The sequence below is a fragment of the Lycorma delicatula genome, chromosome 2, assembly GCF_047948215.1.
Source record: "Lycorma delicatula isolate Av1 chromosome 2, ASM4794821v1, whole genome shotgun sequence".
In the NCBI taxonomy this organism is placed as follows: Eukaryota; Metazoa; Arthropoda; class Insecta; order Hemiptera; family Fulgoridae; genus Lycorma; species Lycorma delicatula.
The window spans coordinates 206395422-206418548 of NC_134456.1; the positions used below are offsets into that span (position 1 = coordinate 206395422).

General features: G+C 30.2%; 1 protein-coding gene across 1 annotated transcript in view; it reads left to right on the top strand.

The window, feature by feature from the left end:
• GCS2alpha (glucosidase 2 subunit alpha) overlaps window positions 1-23127 on the top strand; it is a 76252-nt gene that overhangs the window by 36988 nt on the left and 16137 nt on the right. Inside the window, exons 8-12 of the mRNA XM_075357097.1 lie at window positions 4866-5005; window positions 6634-6821; window positions 10977-11212; window positions 13831-14103; window positions 20508-20757. Coding sequence (XP_075213212.1) covers window positions 4866-5005; window positions 6634-6821; window positions 10977-11212; window positions 13831-14103; window positions 20508-20757 — 1087 coding nt within the window. The remainder of the gene's footprint in view (window positions 1-4865; window positions 5006-6633; window positions 6822-10976; window positions 11213-13830; window positions 14104-20507; window positions 20758-23127) is intronic.

Here is a 23127-nt window from a genome sequence, read left to right on the forward strand (position 1 = left end):
GTTAATTCTTCATATTTCCTACCTAAATCAGCATAATTTTGTGATACTAAACTGGTTTCTTCTGTACAAACATATAAATCAAAGGAATCATTTAATTTACTGGTAACTGACTTGGCTAATTTTGCAACTTTATTTTTAAAATTGGTTCCTTTGTGCTGCTCGATAATTTTTGAACCTTAATGGGGGAAATGCCAAGTACTGAACAAGCTTTATTCACCGACTTAACTATAATACATTGAGGCTCAAATATATCATGACATTTTGATTTCCTTTCTGTATCATCTTGTGGTTTTTTATTTTGTTTAAGCATTTTGTATACAGTGCTGTATGTGGAATTAATTTTAAATTTGGATTGCTTGTTGTGTCAAAGATATTGAAGAAATTTCTTAACCGCTTTAGTGACTGCTAAGTGGGTCAGAGCAAATTTTCCCATTAATATGAAAATATTTATTTAAATATTTGGTTTTATGAAAAGTACTGATATTTTTTATTTCAGTATATACATTTCTTAAAGACGTCAATATTATTCACTGTTTAGTTAACTCTAAAATATTTTACAGTACTGAAGATCTATTATAAGTTGATTTGTGACATACTGTTTCAGTATGAATGTCGGTTGAACACTCCAAATCTATTTTTATAAAATGCAAGGGTTCTTACAATAACAATACAGTTAGTATAAATTATAAAACTACAAATTGCACCCACTTTGTGTTACCCCAGTTTCTCTACAGCTAAAATAAAAATTTCTGTAATTAATAAAATAAAAAAGAAAAGATATCACATAAATGAGAAGTTCACTGCTAATAAAATTACTTTGTAAATAAGAGTACATTACCTAACCACAGTATTAACAAAATAGCAGTAGCAACAATACAACATACCACATTGAATTCAAAACGGTAACTGAGCCTTCTACAATGTTTATATTTAGGGTTATGTAAACATTCATGTCCATGCATGTCTATTCACTTTCGTGTTCAAACATGTGTTTGTGTGTATGAGTCATACTTTAAGTAACAAGCTATCTAGAATATAAGCTATCTCATTATAGATATATCAAAATATGTATAATAGGCCTATATTATTATCTGAAAAAATACATGCTGTGAATTTTTGGATACCATTTTTCAAAAAAAGTTAGAAGGAACAGTGTTTTTAGCTGTTTTGATGGCTTCCTTACTCGTCAACCCCTTTGAGTAACAAAATAAGTGTCATGTGGTTTTAAAGTACATAAAAATGACTTACTGCTCTAAACATTTCAGATTTTATGCCACTTGACCCACGTGTGGTTTTTGGGCCCCAAAAATGAGATATCCAAAATCTTATTATTTGACCACCATTTTTTTTTAATGAAGTAGACTCTGTATCAGTCCAATTTTTATTTTATAAGTATTACTAGTACCTAAGAGTTAAAAGGTAAAAAAACAGGCCTGTTACTCTAAGCCCTCTACTATTTATATTGGGCCCAAAATTTGAAAAAAAAATTTGTAAATATAATTTCGGTAAACATTACAAGATTTTTTTTTTTTTTTTTTTTTTTTTTATGTAACAAAATGAATTTTGAGTACACTAAGATGAAGTTCCATCTTTACTCTTGCCAAATTGCCCTTTTTGACCTCTGTACGATGTAAAATAAGAATGCTACAAGATCATGGAATAAGTGATGAAAATGGCTGTTTTTACCTGTTGGCGAATTGGAAAATAGAAAAACACTTTTCTTTAGAGCTTTATTTTTAATTAAAGCTTTCAGGAACTTTATTGGGATTTACAACACCAAAAATTAAGGGTAGGGGGTCAGTTTTCATCCAGTCAGCAGTTTAGGTAAAAAAAAAAAAAAATTATGATTTGTGTTGATATTGAAATAAGGCAGGTGAAAATGTAAAAGTATTAAAAATGATTGTAAAATTAAGAAAACAGTACAGTACAGTTGAAGACTAAACAAGTACAAAATAAAGACGAGTCATTTTTTTCTTGATAACCAAACTTTTTTTGTTAAAGAAATAAAGAAAAATGAGATAATACATAGAAGAAAGAGAGGTGGAGAGAGAATGATGAGAAAATATATGAAACAGATAAGCATATTAATGCACTGTATATAGAAAATTAAGTGTTTTTAGTATGTGTATGCATAAATAATTGATCTTTTTGGTTACTCTTCTTGGTTTTATGTTTTATTTTTCTCAAACAGGTCTGTTGGGCTTCTATGCAATTATGCAAAATTTTATTTTCATTGTTTATTCAACTACATTTTATTGTTGTAATTTATTCACTCTGTCGATTATATCATTTTCCAAGTTAAAGATTGACAAAGCTTTGCAATGAAAGCATATTGATAGAGATAGAAATCAGTAAATTTTTACATTGATTGTTTTCAGAACCAAGTATATTGGCACCTTCACAGTCATTAACTTCTATGCTTTCTGTTTTACCATGTTGTCAGATTCTCGTGAATGGTAATAACAGAGCTGTTACATTTACATCAACAGTTTCCCTGTTTTAAAATGTACAATTAAACAGCTTTGTAAAAGTCAGAAAAAATTATTATTTTTTATTAATTAGTAAGATGTCATTATCAATTAGAACCACAGTAAAATTTTGTGACTTAAATATATTTCATGTTATTTAATTTTTATATTAAATTCTTTTGAATATTATTTCAAGATTGCATTGTGTTATTTGATTTTGATATTATGGGAAGATGATTTTGATTGATGTTTTCTTTATTAAAAATTCAAAATGATTATTGTTTGAATGGAGTCTGAATGCCTTAAAAAAATAGTTTCAGAATTTAATTACAGAATTTTAAAGAAACTTATAAACAAAGGAAATAAAAATTAATTGTATTTGTTTAGAAAGTAAGGCATCAGTGGAAATGGCTGTATTAACTTTCCTTTTATTTTTTTAACTTGAAAATATATGTCTGTTTACTTCTTTTATTTTGGTAGCCTTTTCTAGTTGGATATCAGCTGAGTGAATGTCTAATTTTTATTTATACTTGTTGATGTCATGTAATATTATTTGCCTAATTTGCTTTGTGTTTTCTGGCAAAATTATTGCAACCAATTTTATCATTTTCTTTTGTTGGAAAGATGCTACAGTATAGTCTTTTTAAAAATTACGTATTTGTTCTAGTATAGTTGAAGAGTAGTATAACCTTAACTCTAAAAATGTGTCTGAGGTCTTTTTTACTTATAATTATTATTATATATAAAAATTATTATTTTAAGTGTAACTTACAGTAAAATTAAGTACAGGGTCTGGCATATAAATCTGACTATTTTATAGTAATTGTTATGTTGGCACCACTGTCAATGAGAAGGCGGGAGTGTTGTACATCGACAGGTTTATTCATGCTATTTCAGTAGCCAGTATGTCGTGGCCGGTGAACAACGAGCGTTTGTGATTGAAGCCTATTTTAAAAATAATGACTTGGTTATTGTAACACAGTGTTTATTTTGCAGACATTTCAATTTAAATCGACACGCGTCTGTTCCTAGTAGGAATACGATATTGTTGTGGGTAAAGACTTTTAGGAACACATCATCTGCTTTAAAAATGAAATCAACAGGACGAAAACGAACTGTAAGAACGCTTGAAAACATTAACGCTGTAAAGTTAGCTGTTATGCGGTCTCCACGACGTTCAGCAGCAAGACATGCTCCTGCGCTAGCCATTTCTGATCGAAGTGTATGACGAATTCTTCATGCTGACCTGAAATTCCATCCGTATAAGATGATGTTAGTGCAGCAACTTAATGCAAATGATTGGGCGTCTCGTAAAGCAGCTTGCGAGGTCATCCTCGAAAATGCCCACCAGGATGCCATTATTCTTTTAAGTGACGAGGCACATTTTCATCTGTCAGGATTTGTGAATAAACAAAATTATTATTAATTATTGGGCTTCGCATAATCCACGGCAAATTCTTGAAAAACCACTTCACAGTCAATATGTTACAGTGCGGTGTGCGGTTTTAAAGTTTGGCATAATTGGCCTATATTTTTTTGGGGAGTTAAATCGCAGAGTAACAGTAACATCTCATCGTTACATAAACATGTTGAATGAATTTCTGTGACCGAAACTGAATGACTTTGAAGGACATGAAATTTGATTTCAACAGGATGGTGCCACCGCCCATACAGCGAGAATTGCAATGGGTGCTCTGTGAGAAACCTTTTCTGGACGTTTGATTTCCCGATTTGATGACATTCCTTGGCCAGCGCATTCACCTGATCTGGCTGTTTGTGATTTTTTTCTATAGGGGTATCTCAAACATAAAGTCTTCAGTAATCGACCACAGTCAATTGCAGAACTCAAGGAGGCCATTCAACGAGAAATTGAAGCAGTTCCACAAGTGATGATTGAGTGAGCAATATCAAATTTTAGAATGAGGTTAAGTGAGTGTGTGAGGAGTAATGGAAAACATTTGGATGACTTAATATTCAAATAAAAAAAATCTATGTAAGTAATTCACTATAAATTGCAAAAATTGATCTTTAATTTGATATATTAAATGTTTTAATAGTACGAAACACAGTTTAATTATTATCCCTCAAAAATCGTCAGGTTTATATGCCAGACCCTGTATATCATTTGGATTAAAACTTTGTTTTTCCAGCACTCCTAATTAATTCTATAAATTCTATAATTTTATAAATTAAAAATTGTAAGAGCCATAATGTAATATTTTTGTAATTTTTTGTAAAATCATTATGGCATACTGATCGTTATTACTAGTGATTTTGCATGATTGACATTCTGTCTAACCATAAAATCAATCTTCATTTTTTTTAATATGAATTGTTCTAATTTGTGTAGTATATCTTTTTTTTGTAATTTTTTATTTTTATTTTTTACTGTTGCAGCTCTTTTCACTTGCTTACCACCAGTGTCGTTGGAATTATGTTAGTCAGGATGATGTACAGTCGGTGAATGATGGTTTTGATCATTATGATATACCTATGGATGTTATATGGTTGGATATTGAACATACTGATAACAAAAAGTAATATTTTATTATATACTACATTATTTTATTGTATTGATAATTTGTAGTGTTATAATATGGTTTACATGATGTAGAAGGTGAAATGTGTAATATAGTAAAATGTTTTATTATTAACTGTAAATAGTCGGATAATTTTTTTTAATGAGCTATTAAGCAAAATAAAAATTTGAGCTAAAATTTTGAAGTAAATATCTTCTTCAGTTTGCAGTATTTTGTTATTTGGATACATTTACTATATTTTTACTGCATTATCATGTATTTTACTAGGAGAATAAAATAATGATGAATAGTCAAGTAAAATAAATATCATATTCTGTTATTGTATGGAAGTTTGGCATGATTGCAAGGGCGTGTTGAACTAGGTATACTTTTATGCAGTGATAATTTTTCTGGAACAATGATTCCCCAGTGGTGCTGAATGGAAACTTTCTTTGTGGTAAATAATAGATTGTAAAAAATCTAGTATGTGTATTGATTTTAAGTCTACTGATTCACTCATTCTTAGGGGATGGGTAATTGGAAGAATGGCATAGACATTCTTAGGAATAATAAGCATTTCTTGGTTACAAAGGAAAGTAAGGATTGAAAAATGGTTTTCTACTTTTCACTTCTTATCTTCTTCAATGAGATTATGTTGCTGATGGCATTCTTAATTTTGAAAGAATTTCACTGCATGCTAAAATTGTGATTGTTATTCATAAAAACCATCATAACATTAGCCATCAAAGAAATTCACATTTTTGGGTTTGTAAAACATGTGTTCATGATTATTTTGCTAACTACTTAACGCTTGAATTTTTTTTTTTGTTTAAAGTGAACTTGAATAATACAAATGCATGGTTTTTTTTGATTATTTTGATAGAAGAAATCTGTTCTTTTATTACCAGGCATGAGATGAAAAAACAACGGTCTTGCTCTGTCTCTCTCACAAAGAATCTATCTACAGAAAACATCTTTTGATTTTTTGTTTTTCAGTCAGCATTTTTAGTACTATAATGCCTGTCAATTTATGATAGTTCAGTTATTTTAATCTTATTTACATTGATTTTTTTTATAGCATGTACTCTCTCAAATAACTAGAGACATAACAAAAACTGTGATCATGAAGTATTGGGTTTTTAAAACTAGACCTCCCATTCTTCTTGTTATTATTATCTTTTACAATTTTGTTTAAAATCACGATACCTCTTCTTTATCTTATTGTTTATCATTATTTCATGCGATTCGTGGTGAAATTCAGCATCATTAAGATCTTTTGCGTTAAAATTGAATTGGATACTAGTCATCACTACTTTCAAGGCTGTCATAGCATTCTTTACTTTTGTAATGGCCGAGAAAACAAGCAAGAAAAAACTGCTAACGAAACAGCTAATGATTAATTAATGAATCAATTTAATATTTATGCATGAGTGAACCGATTTATTGTTAATTGCTTTTTATTAGCAAAAGGCTCTTAATTCTGATATATGATTTGTAGATAATATTTTTTATTGTAATTTGTTTTAGTACTGCACTTAAACATGAAGTGAGATTATTTCTGGTAGTTTTATTTTTGAATGTGTTATAGAATTAGATCTATTAATTTTATTTCTCAGTTGGTATCTAGAAATGTGTAATTTTTTCAGGTATTTTACATGGGATAAAGACAAATTCTCAAAACCTGTAGAAATGGTTAACAACTTGACATATTTTGGTAGAAAATTGGTTACTATTGTTGATCCTCATATTAAACGTGATAGTGGATATTTTTTGCATAATGATGCAGAAGCAAATGGATATTATGTCAAAAATAAAGATGGAAGTGTTTATGAAGGTTTGTTGCATAGCCATTTTACTGTTTTAGTTTTTAATTTTCTTTTATTGAGATTGTGAAGTGATTTTTTTCTTAAGTAAAAAGTACCTTATTGAGACAGAGAAAATCTGTAAATTTCCCAAATTTGTTATGTTGACTATTATTATTTATCTTCAGAAGATCAACTCTTTTTAATTTGACTCTTTAGGATATCACACTTTTTTTTATAAAAAAATTGAAAATAGAACTTGCTAACATCATTCTTTTTATTCTTTTTTTTTTGTATAACCTCCGGGATCATTATTAGGTATTGCTTCAGAGGATGAGATGAATGATTTGTAGCATGTGTAAAAAGGCTCTGCCATGCTAACATCTTTGTAAAAGTACCTATATCACCAGTGTTATTAAATGTAGCTGTCTTTTCTAACTCATTATATTTGAGTTACATATTTTAATTAAGATTAGCTAGGTACTAGTTAAAATTATATGCATTTGTTTTTCATACAGTAATGTATATTGACTGACCAGTTACAGATTAAGTAATATCATAAATGCAATATTTTGTGTTATTTTTCTTAGAGCAATTTCAAATTTTAAGTTAGTAAAGATTTTAGAGATATTTGTTTATTAGTAATTTCTTAAAATTAATGAATAAAACCTCTCTTGTATTAATTTATGTGTATTTAGTTACACATGATTTATTAAAATTTATTTACACATTTTTGAAATGTGTTTGAAGTGGTCTTTGCTCTTGAGCCATCTTCTGAAGTTATTATATTAAATGTCAATGAATGTGATAACATCTGAACCCAATTGTTCAAGATTGAACAAAATGAAATAAAAAGTATATAAATAAAAGGAAATTATTTCAATTTCCTTAAAATCGTTGATATTCGTAAAATACAATGAAACCATTGTTTTAATAATTAAGCAAGGATTCATCAAAGTAAGAAAGCAGGTATATACTGTGACTGATACTAATCGTAGTCACCATTACCTTTTTTTTTTAATCTGTAATATGATGCACTTGACATTATCAAAGTAATAGATAGATTAAGAAGCAGAAATTTTTTTATTATTTAAGTATATGTATGACTTTCTCCTTAAATAAACCATTATTTTTTAATCCATAATAATTTATGATTGAAGTGCTATGTTAATGATTATTTCTTCTTGTTCTTTTTTTCCTGGGCGCAAAACAAAGTGTTGTCGTTAGTGCCTGAACATGATATTTATATAATAAAAAATTAGATATGAAAGATTAACCTAAAAATTACTGAAAAGTAATATATAAACACAGTATAGATGGAATGTATGCATGACATATGCTAAAAGCGAATTAAAACTGAAATTAAATACATAAATTAAAATTTAACTTAAATGAACAAAAATAGTATCTGGTATATGCCAAATGTTATAAACAGATGAAAAAGATTGTATGAGTAATCAAATTTTTGAATCCCAAAAGTATCTTAAGAAATCATAAGACATTCGATAAAACTATTTTTGGTGTTAGCCCCAAATTTAAATTTCTGATGCAATACCGCATAACAGATAGTCCACAAGTATGTGGTGTACCGTCTGTTGGCAGTTGCAGCGAATACAAACGGTGTATCAGTCTGAGTCATCAGATATCCGTGAGTGGGCCTAGTATGCCCTATTCACAAACTGCAAATAATAACCTCCTTATGACAGTTATTCCTACATGAAGAGCTCCAGAGTGACACAGTGTTCTTAGCTGGATGAAATTTATTGTTGATGGTAGGATTCCATTCACTCTGCCACTCATCATGAACCAAACTCTTCAGGAAACAGATTAGATCATTCGAAACAACATGATTAGTGAAAGAGGCAGCAAACAAGCCTCTTTTGCTGAACTATCAGTGCGCTCATTGCCTGAAATTGAAATATGGCTGTGGATCCAGCAAAAGCTCACAGTTGTATTACGTTGTCATTTCAGAGATGATATCTGTATATTACAGACAACAGGATGACTGGAATTCATATCACTAATGGCTTGCAAGGCATTCATTGAATCTGAACAGATAAGTAAATGTCGGCATGTTAGGCAAGGCCTTGTTAATCGCAAACATTACCACAATGAAAACACTGGTGATACTGGGAAGGCCAAACATGTATGTCCTATTGCCAACCACAAAAGCACAACCAGCAGAATTATTATGTCTAGAGCCATCTTTATAAGCCATAGCATCTGGATTCACACTATTTACAATATTAAAAAATTTGTTTTGTGAGGTAACCAGATACTTGTCCTTTTTTTGATATTGACCAAGACTAAAGCAATAATTCACAAGAGAAGGCTGCCATTGGGAGGGGGGTAATAATGTTGAGTAACAGGAGGTACTGGAGGTAACTGTATGTTTAGAGTCAAGAATATGTATGTTTAGTGGAGCAGTAGTTCTTGGCTGTTCCTTATGTCGATTTTGGTTGGAGAAACCACATCAAAGTTAGGATGATTTGGTTGCGCTTTAAAGCGAGCTACTTAGGAGCAGATCATTTGGTTTCATGTATTCCAAAGAGATGGGTCACCACTGTCCACTAGTAGACTTACCACAGGGCTTAAACAGAACGCACTTGTAGCCAGAGAGATATATGAATGGTGGACTGCATTGAGTGGTGGCCTGTGCTGATGAATAAGCCACGCAGCCGTGGTCTAAATGGGAATGGACCAGAGCTCACTAGAAGCACAACATGCATACATGATTAGCTCCCCAACAAAGCCTACCGGGCTGGTCTAGTGGTCAACTCATTGTGAATCAGCTAATTTCGAAGTCGAGAGTTCTAAGATTCAAATACTAGCAAAGGCAGTTACTTTTGTACGGATTTGAATGCTAGATCATGGGTACCAGTGTTATTTGGTGATTGGGTTTCAATTAATTAACCACACATCTCAGGAATGGTCGATCTGAGACTGAACAAGACTACACTTCATTTGGATTCATACATATCCTCATTCACTCTCTAAAGTAATACCTTATGGTGGTTCTGGAGGCTAAACAGAAAAAAGAAAATTCCCCAATGAGTATTTGCTATAACTCTCAGCATGTCAACCATTTTTAGACATTTTACCCTCAGCTCCTTTAGATGTATTACCCATATTAGTCGGTGGTCAAACCACAATCCAAGATATCTAACCCATACATGTTTTAACTGGTTCACCTTTTAGAAACAATTGAGGGTCAAAATGTTCCCTCAAGTGGGAAAAGCAAATATATTTTGTTTTCACAGGAGAAAGTGTGGATCCAATTGATTTACACCTCAATTCTAAATGGGTTATTGTGTTTTGGAGCAGTCTCAGTTCAGTGTCAGATATCATGAGATGTCATGAGTTCGATGTCTCATGAGTTCAATGTCATGTCATGAGTTCAAAGGGCAAAAGATCACACCCTTGCTGGAATTTAGTGTGTTATGTGGCTCCACTATTACTTCGTCCTTCCCTATGAATCTAAGGGCTAAGAACTTTTGACTCTGTTCGTCTTTTACTTTGATTAACAGGACACCACTCCTAAGTTTTTTAATAGACTTCGGAGAGCCACAAGCTGTTATGACTCACTTGTTTATTAGGAACAGAGAAACCTTCAACAAGGATTTACCATCTTGGTTACAGTTCACTCTAAGGAGACTATTAAATGACTTGGCAATCTCTGTTATATCTCATTTCCTTATCTCACAGTACGTCTTTGGCTGACATTGATCCACCCATCAATCAGCTCGATAGTTTCCACCTTGGTTACAGTTTTGTTTTGTAAGGTGTCACAACATCGCTTAGTGTAAGTATAAGAAGAGAGTGTAAAATGTTGTTCTGTTTCTGTATTAGTATATATGTTGTAATTTGAGTAGTGTTTGTGTTGTAGTGTGTATGAGTATAATGTAAACATTTAGCAGATCAGTGTCTACTAGGAAGTAAAGTTGTTGAGACTAGGACTGTGGGGACCTCAACCCCAAAATCTTAAAAGAATAAGACTCAATGTCGGGATTTTCTTGATCTGGAGCAATAAATAAGTTGCTGGGTTATTAGACTTATACTGTATCTGTTATTTGTAATAAATATTTTTTGTGAACAAAATGAGTTTTTTTTTTTTAAGATTGTAATATAATACTATAATATTATTTTTTAAATTGTTAATAAACTTTTATGAAATTGTGATATTACAGGTTGGTGTTGGCCAGGATCTTCTAGTTACCTGGATGTTTTTGATCCTACTGTCAGAGATTATTATGCTAATCTTTATAAATTCAGTTCCTATCCTTCGACAGAAGATCTTTTTATTTGGAACGATATGAATGAACCATCAGTATTTAATGGTCCTGAAATAACTATGCCAAAAGATTGTCTACATCATGGTGGCTGGGAACATCGGGATGTACATAATTTGTATGGGATGATGTTTGTAAGTAATTTATAGTTTATAGTGCATTTATTTGTTATGGGCTGATGACAAGGTGGAAGGTTAGGGGGAGCATCTTTAAAGAGTATGATTTTATGAATTACTGTTCTATTACAGAAATATTGATTTAATTTTAATTTCAAATAAGTTTGATTTATTTCCCTTACATTCATAGTTAAAAAGAAAAATTTTCACATTTTAATTTTTTTCATGCAAAGGAATGTTTTGACTTATTGAATGACCCAGATGAGTTTCTTTGTCGTGTAATTGTCAAAGCTGAAATTTGGTTGTGGCTGGGAAATCTAATCGCTCACAATAATAGAAGGAACTTGTGTTGAAGGCTAAGATGTGAGATCCCTGCGACCAACAAAAAGCTGTAAACATTTGAAACAGCTTCTAAGAATATGCTGTTTTAGAGAACTTATCTTTCAAAATTATGCTTTCTTCTAGATCCTAGATGACTTAGTATTTCTACAAAATGTTAGTAGTGTTGTCTTACAGAAAAGAGAGGTAGAGTTTGGTCTATCCATTGGTTCAAACCATAGAAGAAGGTGTTCTGGTGGTGGTGATGATGCCTTGAGTAATAGTTATTATTTCTTTATTTTTAAATTAGAACTATTACATAGTTAATTAATAATAAAAAACAGTAACTTTAAAGGATTACTTTTTATATTGATTTATGATTGATTGTGTGGTGATACTTTTTCTGATATTTTAATTTCTTTATAAGCTGGTTTTTAATGACCCTACATTGGGTCTTCCCACTTCTAATTTGTTAGCCTAGCCGCTTACATAGTAATTTCAATAACCCTGAGGTACTTCTGAAAAATTTGTGAAATTTATTTATTGAAAAATCTTTTAAGTACAGATAATTGATTTTATCACATTTTTATGCGTGAATGGTTTGTTTGTTTGCTTTATTTGATAATTTACTGGTGGACACAAATTATGCTGCAATGTAACGCACTCCAAAGTTAAATTCATAAAATTAACATAGAAGTCATAAATGATAAATCAAAAGCTTCATAAAATATATAAGCTTCATAAATATTGAAAATGTTTGTCAATAATCTTCATGAATTTTTAATTGACCTTTGACACGGTTTACGTCATAGGTGTCGATTGAAAAACACCCAGAATATTAGAATATTCATCATTTCTGACAGGTGTTTTTATGTTTTAGAGATACTTAAAGCATTCATAGGTTTAGGGTCTATTGCATAGCTTCATCAGCAGTAGCATCATTAATGCAGCATTAGTGGTAAAAATTACTGAGGTTCTTTAGCATCACACTAAAAAATCACACTAGTTTAATTTGGAAGAGGTACCTAGTGACACAGTTCTGTACTTAACTTCTGAATTGGACATTCAGTATTTGGAGTTATTTAAAGTTTAATAGAACTTTAGTGTATTAAGTATATTTAAAGCAGCCAATTTCTGATATTTTTGTATAGAAAAACATAATTTTTTATTGTACTTTATAAAATATTTATTTTTAAACAGCTATTTAGAAAATGGCAGCTATATTTTTTTATTTGCTAATATTAATAGAAATCTTCTTTCTAATTTTTATTATTATTTTTTAATTAGTCATGTGTAGACCATTAAAGCATAAATTCAATTAAATTGAATTATTCACTAAATTGCCATGCTCTCTTTATATTGATGTAAAACATTTGTAAATATTTTATAAACTATTTCACTCTGTTTAGATTTTGTCAGTTTTTATGTGATTTTTTGGGGGGGGGGGACAGAAGAGGAATTAGTTATTCTGTTTTCTCTTTTTAGATTTACATAATTGTAAAACTGTAATCTAATTTCTTAAAATTTTATATGTGAAAATTAGAGAAGAGGCATGCATGGAAAGTGAGTTAACATCAGCAGGGTTTCCTATTGATTTCTTTAAGTATGTAAATGTAAGATGTTACCAAAGGTTACAATTTGGTTGCAAAAGGTTTAACGGTTTTAAAATTTTGTTTACTCATTCGTTCTCTCTAGTTAATTTTTTTTCTTAGTTAATTATGTATAAATATTTAAAAAATTTTGAAAGATTTAAAACTGAATATTCTTTCCTCTGGTTATCATAAATAACATCTATTTTTTAATTGTATGTAATGTCTCAATTTTTTAGCCTTTAGTTAAAAAATAATTTTCAACATTACTTTCTTTTAATTAATTTATCATTATTTTTTATAAGTAAATATTTAAAAAATATGTCTATACTTATTATTCACGCTTTGTGCACAAATTCCCACGTTTACCTATGCTTAAAATATGTCACTTCTGTAATATAACCAGAATTTAGATCTTATAAGGGTTATCAAACATACTTATTAATCGAATTGTCATGTTAAGGTTTTTGATCAGTCATTTTTTATTTGGCAGCTGACAATGGGCAGATTCCATCCATCTAAATGATATTTTTTTGTTAACTACTTTATAATTTGGCAATTTTTATTTTGTAGAGATTATTTATTTATGTTATTAGTCATCATATTCTGCATCATCAGTAAAACAGTTTAATAAAAGGGGAAGGTCAATGTTAATTCTTTTCTATGTGATCAGATTTAACTTTATTCTGATATTTTTATTTACTTAACAATGTTAAAAAAATGTTTTAGGTGATGTCAACGTACAAAGGTTTGTTGGAAAGGTACGGGGAAATAGATAAAGCTACTGTTAAGAGGCCTTTTATATTAAGTCGATCTGGTTTTGCTGGCTCACAACGATTTTCAGCAATATGGACCGGCGATAATGCTGCAGAATGGTCACATTTAGCAATTTCCATCCCGATGTGCCTTTCACTTGCAATAAGCGGTGTCTCTTTTGTTGGTGCTGATGTTGGTGGTTTTTTTAAGAACCCTGATAGTGAACTTTTTACAAGGTGGTACCAAGTAAGTAATTAACTTTGTTCTATATGTTAATAAATTAAAATCTAAAATTAACTTTTTTCTAATTTCAAATGACATTTTTATGTTTTATTTATTTTTTGTATTATTTAAATTTTTTGTTACTAGAAAAAAAATTTCATTATTAGCATCTGAAGTAATTTGATTTACTAAATGCTATAAATAGTAAACCACAGATCAGATAACACTGGGGAACAAAAAAACATTTTTCTTTGTCTGGAAGAAAAATTATGTGATTCTGATAGTAATTTTTCACCTGAATTCAAATATGTTATCGGTTTTTCACCATCATGCAAGGTTTCCGAGAGACAGGCATTTTTAATTTCAAACATTTTAATACTTTCTGCATTCATAACTACACAATATTCAAACATTTGACTCACCTAGAAAATAAGAAATGATGATTTTCTGCTATATTTCACCTGTGGAGAATCCCTCTTGATGGTCTAACAATAATCAGCCAGCATACTAGGATTCCATTTGCCGTGATATCTCTTTTCCATAGCTGAAATCTTCTGATGAAAGTATTCCCCATGCTCATCGTTCACTGCTCCAAGATTTCTTGGAAGAAATCTAGGTGCGAGTGCAGGAAGTGTACTTTTAAGGACATATTACAACCCGAATTTTTGTAAGATGTTATAAGATCGTTGACAATATCATGGTAATTTTCCGCCTTTCGATTTCCCAAAAAACTCTGAGTAACATTTTTGAATGTTTGCCAAGCTGCTTGCTCCAGTCGATTCAATAGTTCCTCAAACTTTTCATCATGCATTAGTGATTGTATTTGTGGACCCACAAATATTCCTTCTTTAATTTTTGTATCACTAATTTTAGAAACTTCTGTTTTAAGTACACGAAACCAGGAGTGTACTCTTGGAGGAGTGTACCTTGACAAAATTCTTCATTAATCCTGGTCTGATGTGTAATGGAGGTAGATACACATTTTTAGGATTACACAATGGGTCATGTTTCACATTTTTCTGTTCAGGAATGAGTGATTTGCATTTAAGCCATTCTTTTCTAATGAAATGGTTTTTTCTGTCCCTATTCCATTCATAAAAAAAATAGCAGTACTTTGTGCAACCAAGCTGCAGACCAAGAATAAGTGCAATTACCTTCAAATTACCACAAATATTCCATTCGTACACTGCATATTGAAGCTTTTTCAATATAAATTTTTCATATGTTTCTTTCATACTAGTAGAGAGCCACAGGTGCTGATGGGGATTTATTGCCATTATGCAGAAGCACAGCTTTTAAACTAACTTTAGAGGAATCAGTGATCAAGTGCCATTCTGTTGGGTAATGTTCATTACAAAGTGTCTTTGCAAGAGAAGAAATGTCATTACAAAACACTAAGCCATTTCCTTCAGGAAAATAGTCTTTAAATTCAGAATGACGATTACGATAAGTACATATCTTTTGTATTCTTTTGAAGAAGATTCCATCCTTTTAGACAGGAAGCAAGCATTTCAGACTGTTTTTTGGATAACTTTAAATCTCATATGAGATCATTAAGATTTTCTTGAGTCAGTAAATGAGATTCAGATGAACTGGTTTGTTCAAAAGTTGTATGACCAGAATCTGTTTCTTTTTCTTCCTTACTTCCATCAGACTCTGAGCTCTCCATCAAATGTCACATGTTCTGAAACCTTTGGTATCGGCAATTCTTCGCAGTGTAGAACTCGTCTCACTGCAGATTGCAATTTGAGGTACACCACTGATTTTGACGACTGTTAAACGCTTTGTTAAGCCGACATTGTTTGTTAAGCAGAAATAACTGTCTTATGGGTTACCTCCAAATCATAGGTATAGCAAATGGCATGTGGCGTGTGCCATTTTTCCATGCAGTGAGAAGCCTAGAACAGCCCCTTGTTTGGTCCCTGACTTTACACCCAAAATAAAGTTCATAACTTTTTTTACTAATAGAGTAAGGTTTCGCCTTTGGAACTTGAGTGTTACTTCACCACATACATAAAAATTATTAGGATGATTTAAACAAACTCTAGGCATTTTGTAGCTAACGACTAATTAAAAGAAATAAAGTTGTAAATGTGTAATATACAATAATTGGGATACAAAGCACTCAATGTTTACTGGTTCACTACTGTTTCACAACTGACATCGTTCTGATGAATGTGTGCTACACTAGATCACATTTGTACATGTCTATACACATCTGGACCTGCACAACAGTAGCAATGCTATCCTTTGAGTTAGCTCATTTGGTTCCATTATATTTACAATGCTCTAGGAGCTTTTAGTTGACAGTGGACAAATGGATGAAAAAACTACATTAGTACACCTATTTGGTACACATGAGACAAAAATAATGTTGACCAGTGTAATTTGCAGTCTTTTACATTAGAAACTCTAATGTAATACTGTTTGTTAATATTATTTTTCACGCTCTACATTTTATTAGAATTTGTGTTAATAGCTGTTAATTATTAAATTGTTATTGTGTGTCAGTGCTATACATTTTTTATTGTTATTATGCCAGAAAGTTATCTAAATATTAGTTAAATCAGTAAAGTTATCTTTAACAGCACCTGATATTTGTTTTTCATTTATACAAATAATAGCTTCGCGTCACAGCTTCACCCGTGCTAATATGGTTACTTGCGTTTCATAGTGGTCAATCATTTAATTTTATGTTTTTTATTTAAGTAACCGGAGGCAGGTGCAGCCAGTCACACATACAGTAACGATGGCAGTGGCTGTGTTGGTTGAGCCACAACATTGCTATACCTTCGCACCCTTTAAAAAATTGGAATTTAAAAAACTTGAAAATGGTTTTTATTTAAATATTTATCTGAAGAGTATTTGCAAACCCAAAAATACTGAATATCTTGTTTAGTGTAATTGGGATTGGAAAGATTTACAATTGTTAACATTTTTTTTTACCTTTCGTCACAGATTCTTTCAAGGTCAAATTTAAAAAAAATTAGAAACTGGTTATTCTGTTCAAGCTTACATTTTTATTGGTACATATACACTTACATTGCAGCGATTTTAAGCCTGGCAAGCCGGTAGCAGTAATTGCATATGCCTATGCACACACACACACACGCGTGCGCGCGCGCGCACACACACACACAAAACCTTGTAGTGCTGGAAAACTGGTTGAAGAAAATAAATAACAAATATTGGGAAGCTTGAAATGTTGGGAAGTCTGTTTAGAAGTTCAAAAGTAAGATAAATTGTGTAGAAATTGTTGGTTTATTTCATCTTCTGAATAAATTTCAATATATATGTCTCTTTTTGTATTAATAATGTAATGTAATGTAAGTGAACTGTAACTTTTTTTTCTTTGTTTTATCTATGACTTTCTTTTTGGAAAAACAGTATTTAGCATTATTTAATTACAAAAAATTTTATTATCTTTTAATGTTTAAAAGTTGTTCTGAACATTTATTTAAAAAACATTTTTGTATTCTGTCTGGGAAAAATTTTATAGCATTTGTTTCTTTTGAAATTTTTTAGCTGTAATATAATAATGGTTTTGTAGAACTGTTGTAAAAATAACTATATCTGCATGTTATTTTTACACATACCTGGGAAATGAGGTCTCTGAAGAAATGAAGATGAAGTTTCAAAATAATTACAGTAAGAAAGTAACTCTTATTCTAAGCAATCAGACATTTTATATGGAACTAAAACTTGGCTACAAAGTATAGTGGAGTAGAAATCGTGCAATTTACAAACAGAATTGCATGATTTCTGTTTGCAATTTACAATTTGCGATCAGAAGAAATGAAATTCCTCAAAACAATGAAAGGAAAAACAAGAACTACTGTGTGAAAAATACATCGTACAGTAATGTGCAGATTAATCCAAACAGTGAATTTTTAGTTCATTACTATGTTGTGGTTACACTGTTTGACCACACCTATTCTTTGAGTTTGTGAAGTTATTGTTCTTTGCTTATTTAGCAATTTTCATGTTTAGTGTTTTGTGAAAGTTAATTTAATTTTTTATTACAATACCATATTTTCATCTTTTTAATTCTGTATTTCTTGTGTATATAATAATGGGCATAACTCCAAGAAAGCTTTTGAAAATTGTTTTTTTTGGAAGAGAAAATTTTCAAAAGCATTAGAAAATTATTTCCCTTTCACACAATGACAAATAGCTTCTGAATTTGCTGTTAGACTTGGGACAGGGAAAGCTGTTTTAAAAGTGTTGAAAAAACTGCTTCAAAAAGGAAAGGCAAAGTGGCTGTAAAAGAAAAAAACCACACAGGATCATTTATTAGTGAGGAAAAGTAAATTTGATGCAAAATTATCTGCTGTGGAGTTAAATCAAGAATTAGCACCCAGTGGAACAGCTTTACTTTACGCATGATAATTGATAGACGCTGACTTCTTGTAGCTGGACGAAATGCATGTTGGCCAACTAAAAAGCTTGTTGCACAAAAAAGCTCCTATGGAAAAAACCACATGCTAACTGAATCAAAGAAAACTGGAAAAATGTTATGTTTTCAAAGTCATATTTTTATGTTCAGAGACAAAGGGTTTCTGAAATTAGGAAAGCATCAGATGAAAATACATCACCGCCTAATTTCCAACATCCCCAGAGAAAAATGTTTTGGGTTGTTTCACATTTGAAGGCCCTTGTTTGTTACTTCCAGTAGGTGGTATGTTGAAAAGAGATGTATATATAAAAATTCTGAAAGAATGGGTTATAACAATTTCAAAACAAATTCCCACAAGGCAACTGAGTGTACCAACAAGATTTGGCACTATGCCATATTGTCAAAAAAGTGGAAAAATTCTTTGAGGAATGAAACATTAAACTGTTCCTGTGGTCAGACAACTCTCCAGATTTAAATTCAATTGAAAATCTTAGAAAAAATGATTCTGAAAAATAAATTTTACCACAGAAATTGACCTCATTAAAGCAGTAACATCAGTATGGTTTCACGATAAAGAAATAAAAAAAAAATGTGGTGAATTCATTTATTGAATCGAAGCCAAATCGTGTATATGAATTAATTAAGAATAAAGGAGGACATATTAATTACTAATATTTACAAATTATATAGGTACAATTTTTTTCTAAATAAAGTCACTTTCTATTAAATAACATTTGTGTAAATAATAATTTGCACACTTCTGTACATATGAGACACCCCAAGACTACCCCAAGAATATGCAGTGGACTTGAAAGGACTATAATGAAAGGACTTAGGTAGATAGATCAAGACCAGAGGATGCCTAAGGGGAAGTTTGAAATTCTTACTGCAAGTGTTAATAGAATTATCCACTGGGTTGGTCTAGTGGTGAATGCTCCTGTGCAAATCAGCCGATTTCGAAGTTGAGAGTTCCAGCGTTTAAGTCCTAGTAAAGGCAGTTACTTTTATATGGATTTGAATACTAGATCATGGATACCAGTGTTCTTTGGTGGTTGGGTTTCAGCTAACCACATGTCTCAGAAATGGTCGATCTGAGACTACAAGACTACACTTCACTTACACTCATACATATCATTCTCATTCATCCTCTGAAGTAATACCTGACAGTGATTCCCAGAGGCTAAGCAGGAAAAAGGAAGTGTTAATTGGATAGCTTGTGGAATGAGGATAGCTTATAGTGAAAATATAGAAGATAAAAAGGACTTGTATGAAGTATTTCCTAATATGGAAAGAATTGCAGTTAGGAAATCAACCATCCCCAATATTTTTTCATTTTTGTAATCTTTAAATATTGTAAGATTTAATTTTTTTTTGTAAAATAAGCTGTGTTTTTATAAGTTTTTTTCTACATAAAGTTGCTAATTAGCAGTTGATGTGGTTGATTCTCCTTATTTACTTTACATAAGACATTTTATGTTATAAAATAACATTATTTACCAAAGTGTTATTGTATTACTTTTGAACTTAACACTTTTATGTGTGATGTTAGTAAACTGAAAAAATTGCTAAAATTATGCTTCATATGATTTACATTAATATCCCTCATTTACAGAATGAATTTGTCAGCATACATGATTTTCTGAAAATTAATATATAGTTATTTTAAAAGAAAATTTCACTACTAGATTGCAAGGATTCATAGAAGTAGATTGGTAATATTTTGTAGGTTTAGTTTTTTGTTAATATATTTTGTTCCCTTTTAGAAATTAAAATTTGTCCATGGCACAATATTTATTTCTGATATGCATTAATGATCGATCATTGATTTGTTATTCTATATTGATTTTAAAAAAATTCTTTAATTTTATATTGTTTTTAAGATCAAAATTAATAAAAAAACAAATTAGCCATTTTCTTTCGGTCAGATAAGTGTTGTCAAAAGTAGAGGATTTAGTGTTAATTTCTTAATAAATTCATAATTTGTTGATTTCTTAATAAATTCATAATTTGTTGATTTGATCTGAATTTATAGGCTGGAGCTTTTCTTCCATTTTTTAGAGCGCATTCTCACATAGATACAAGGAGAAGAGAGCCGTGGGTATTTGGCCCAGAGACAACAAGATTAGTGCGTGAAGCTATTATAAAGCGTTACTCTTTACTACCATTTTGGTATACACAGTTTTATATCCATAATCAAACCGGTGAGCCCGTTATTAGACCATTATGGGTTGAGTTCACTTCAGAAAGGGCGACATTTAATATTGATAATGAATTTCTTATTGGTGAGTGTAATTGCTGTATATTCATGTTTTCTTTCTATTTTCTTTAGGTAGCTTTTGATATCAATTTTTGTCACATAGCATGTTGTGTTTGAGTGTCAAAGTACAGAATTTAGTTAAAGATTATGTTATTTATTTTTGCTATATTTTGCTAGGTCTTTTTACCTATTGTAGTGAAACATTAAAATGCAATACTAATTAGTATATACGTAAGTTAAATTATTCTAGTCATGAGGACATTGAGTAGTTATGAAAGTATCTCCTGGTGACACTGTTAAAAAAGGTAATGTAAATTGAAGCTCAATAAAATAAGAAGGTTGAACAAATTAATATTGTATATATACTTTATAGTATTGAAACTAAAAGAAAAAAGAAATTATGGAATATAAATTACTAACAGAAAAATAATCTTAATCCGTTTGATTTTTCTTCTGTAGTTATTGTATATATGTAATGCTTAATGGTTGTTAATTTTTTAATAGCTTTTTTGGGTGTCTAATTATTTTAATGTCATGACTGCCATGACTGGTCCAGGAGTAGTGTTACTCCTGTGTTTCAACTGTGCCTGGCATGATGTAGGTATGTCTTTTCTATTAACTACAGTTGGGTCTAGAATGTTTGGAAATTGGTTAATGTTGTCCAGAATGGTTTGTTAATTTAGTTTGAAATTCAGAAATGGTAAGTTTATCCTCATTATAGTTATTGTATACTTTTTGAGAAAAAATTGACAGTTTATTATATAGATTATATTATCTATTGTTTTATTAACATTTATACGTTCAGTATCCTTTTTTAATTGAATGTTCTGCAAAATTTTATTTTCCTGGTGAATATAGCTAGAATTAAAGGGGAAAGTATGTTGACCATGTCAAAAATGAAGTATTGAGTTTTTTGCAGATCTTTATGTTTTAGGGTCCAACTAGTTTATTTAGACTAAAAAAAATATGTATATTTGTATGTGCTTACATATGTTTGCTACACTGCTTTTGGCCTTTATCTCAGAATTAACTAAACCAATTTTCTTCAATTTGGCTCAAATATTTCTATATAAGGGACATTGATCATATTAATTCTTTGTAAAACTTCTTTAAGGGAGGGAGGGATATTGCGAAAAAACAAATTTCAGTTCTCTTCAGAGGCATTTTAGAGAAAATTTTATTACAGTAAATTTGTTACCTACTATGCATATATAAACAATCCCAAAAAGATTTTCAGAATATCAACCTCGCTTCTTAAAATTGAAATGTATGTTTTTGTTTGTTCTACTTTCCTTCAGTTCAAATATTTTTCAACAAATCTTTGAATGTTTATATATATATTTTACATACTATCAAGAAATGTCTACAATTTAAAAAAAATTATGGACCCAGATCTAAAATACAGAAAAGTTTTTTGAAAAATTACTTTTTCCTATTTTAGCCCTCTATTGGGGGTGAGATTAAGAGAAAACTTTATCGAAGAAAATTTGTTAACGTTAACCTATATATAAATATTTTTAGAATAAATTCTCTTGAAATTTATTCAGTATTAATGTAGTAGGTGATCTACCTCCGTAGTTATTTAGTTATTAGTTGGTACCATTGAAATAAGAAAATAAATATAAAAATGAATGAATGAATAAATGGAATTATTTTTATTTAATTAATACTGAAATTATAAATATAATCTAACCAAACTTGACCTGCGCCTGCTTCGCTCACTAGTCAAGGTTCGTGAGTGAAGCAAGGATAGGTTAAGTTTGGTTAGATTATATTTATAATTTCAGTAATAATTTAACAAAAATAATTTCATTTATTCTTAAATTAGTCCGTTATTTATTCTTAATTAGCCCATTTATTCATTCTCAATTAGCCGTAGGATGTTGAAATTTTGGATTTTGGACTGCTGTAACATCTAGTTGTGCCAGCCCTTTTGACTGCAATTGACTAAACCAAGTTATAGCCAAATAAAATTTTAATTAATGAGATATTTGGATCTTACAAGGGAAAAGCACATTGGTTCGAATCATACTTCATTTCCTTTGTTTTTAAATTTTTTTATTTAAATGTATTGATTTATTAATAATTATTAAATTCTGATTGTAACAATTTTTTATGATAAATAATTCAATAACAACAATAAAAAAAAATTCAGACGCTATTAATAAAATAAAATTGTATATACTTTTCATTAAAAAAAAAAAAGTGTATATGTAATTTAATAGGCTTACAATGAAGTTATGTGGTGTACACATCAGATTTTTTTGTATTATATATTTTAATATATTTTTTTCTTTATTTCTAGATTATGAATTTATGTATTTTATTTTATTTGATTTCATTGTAAATTTAAATAATTTTACATCTGGCGCGCTCTGTATCTTTTTTTTAAGTC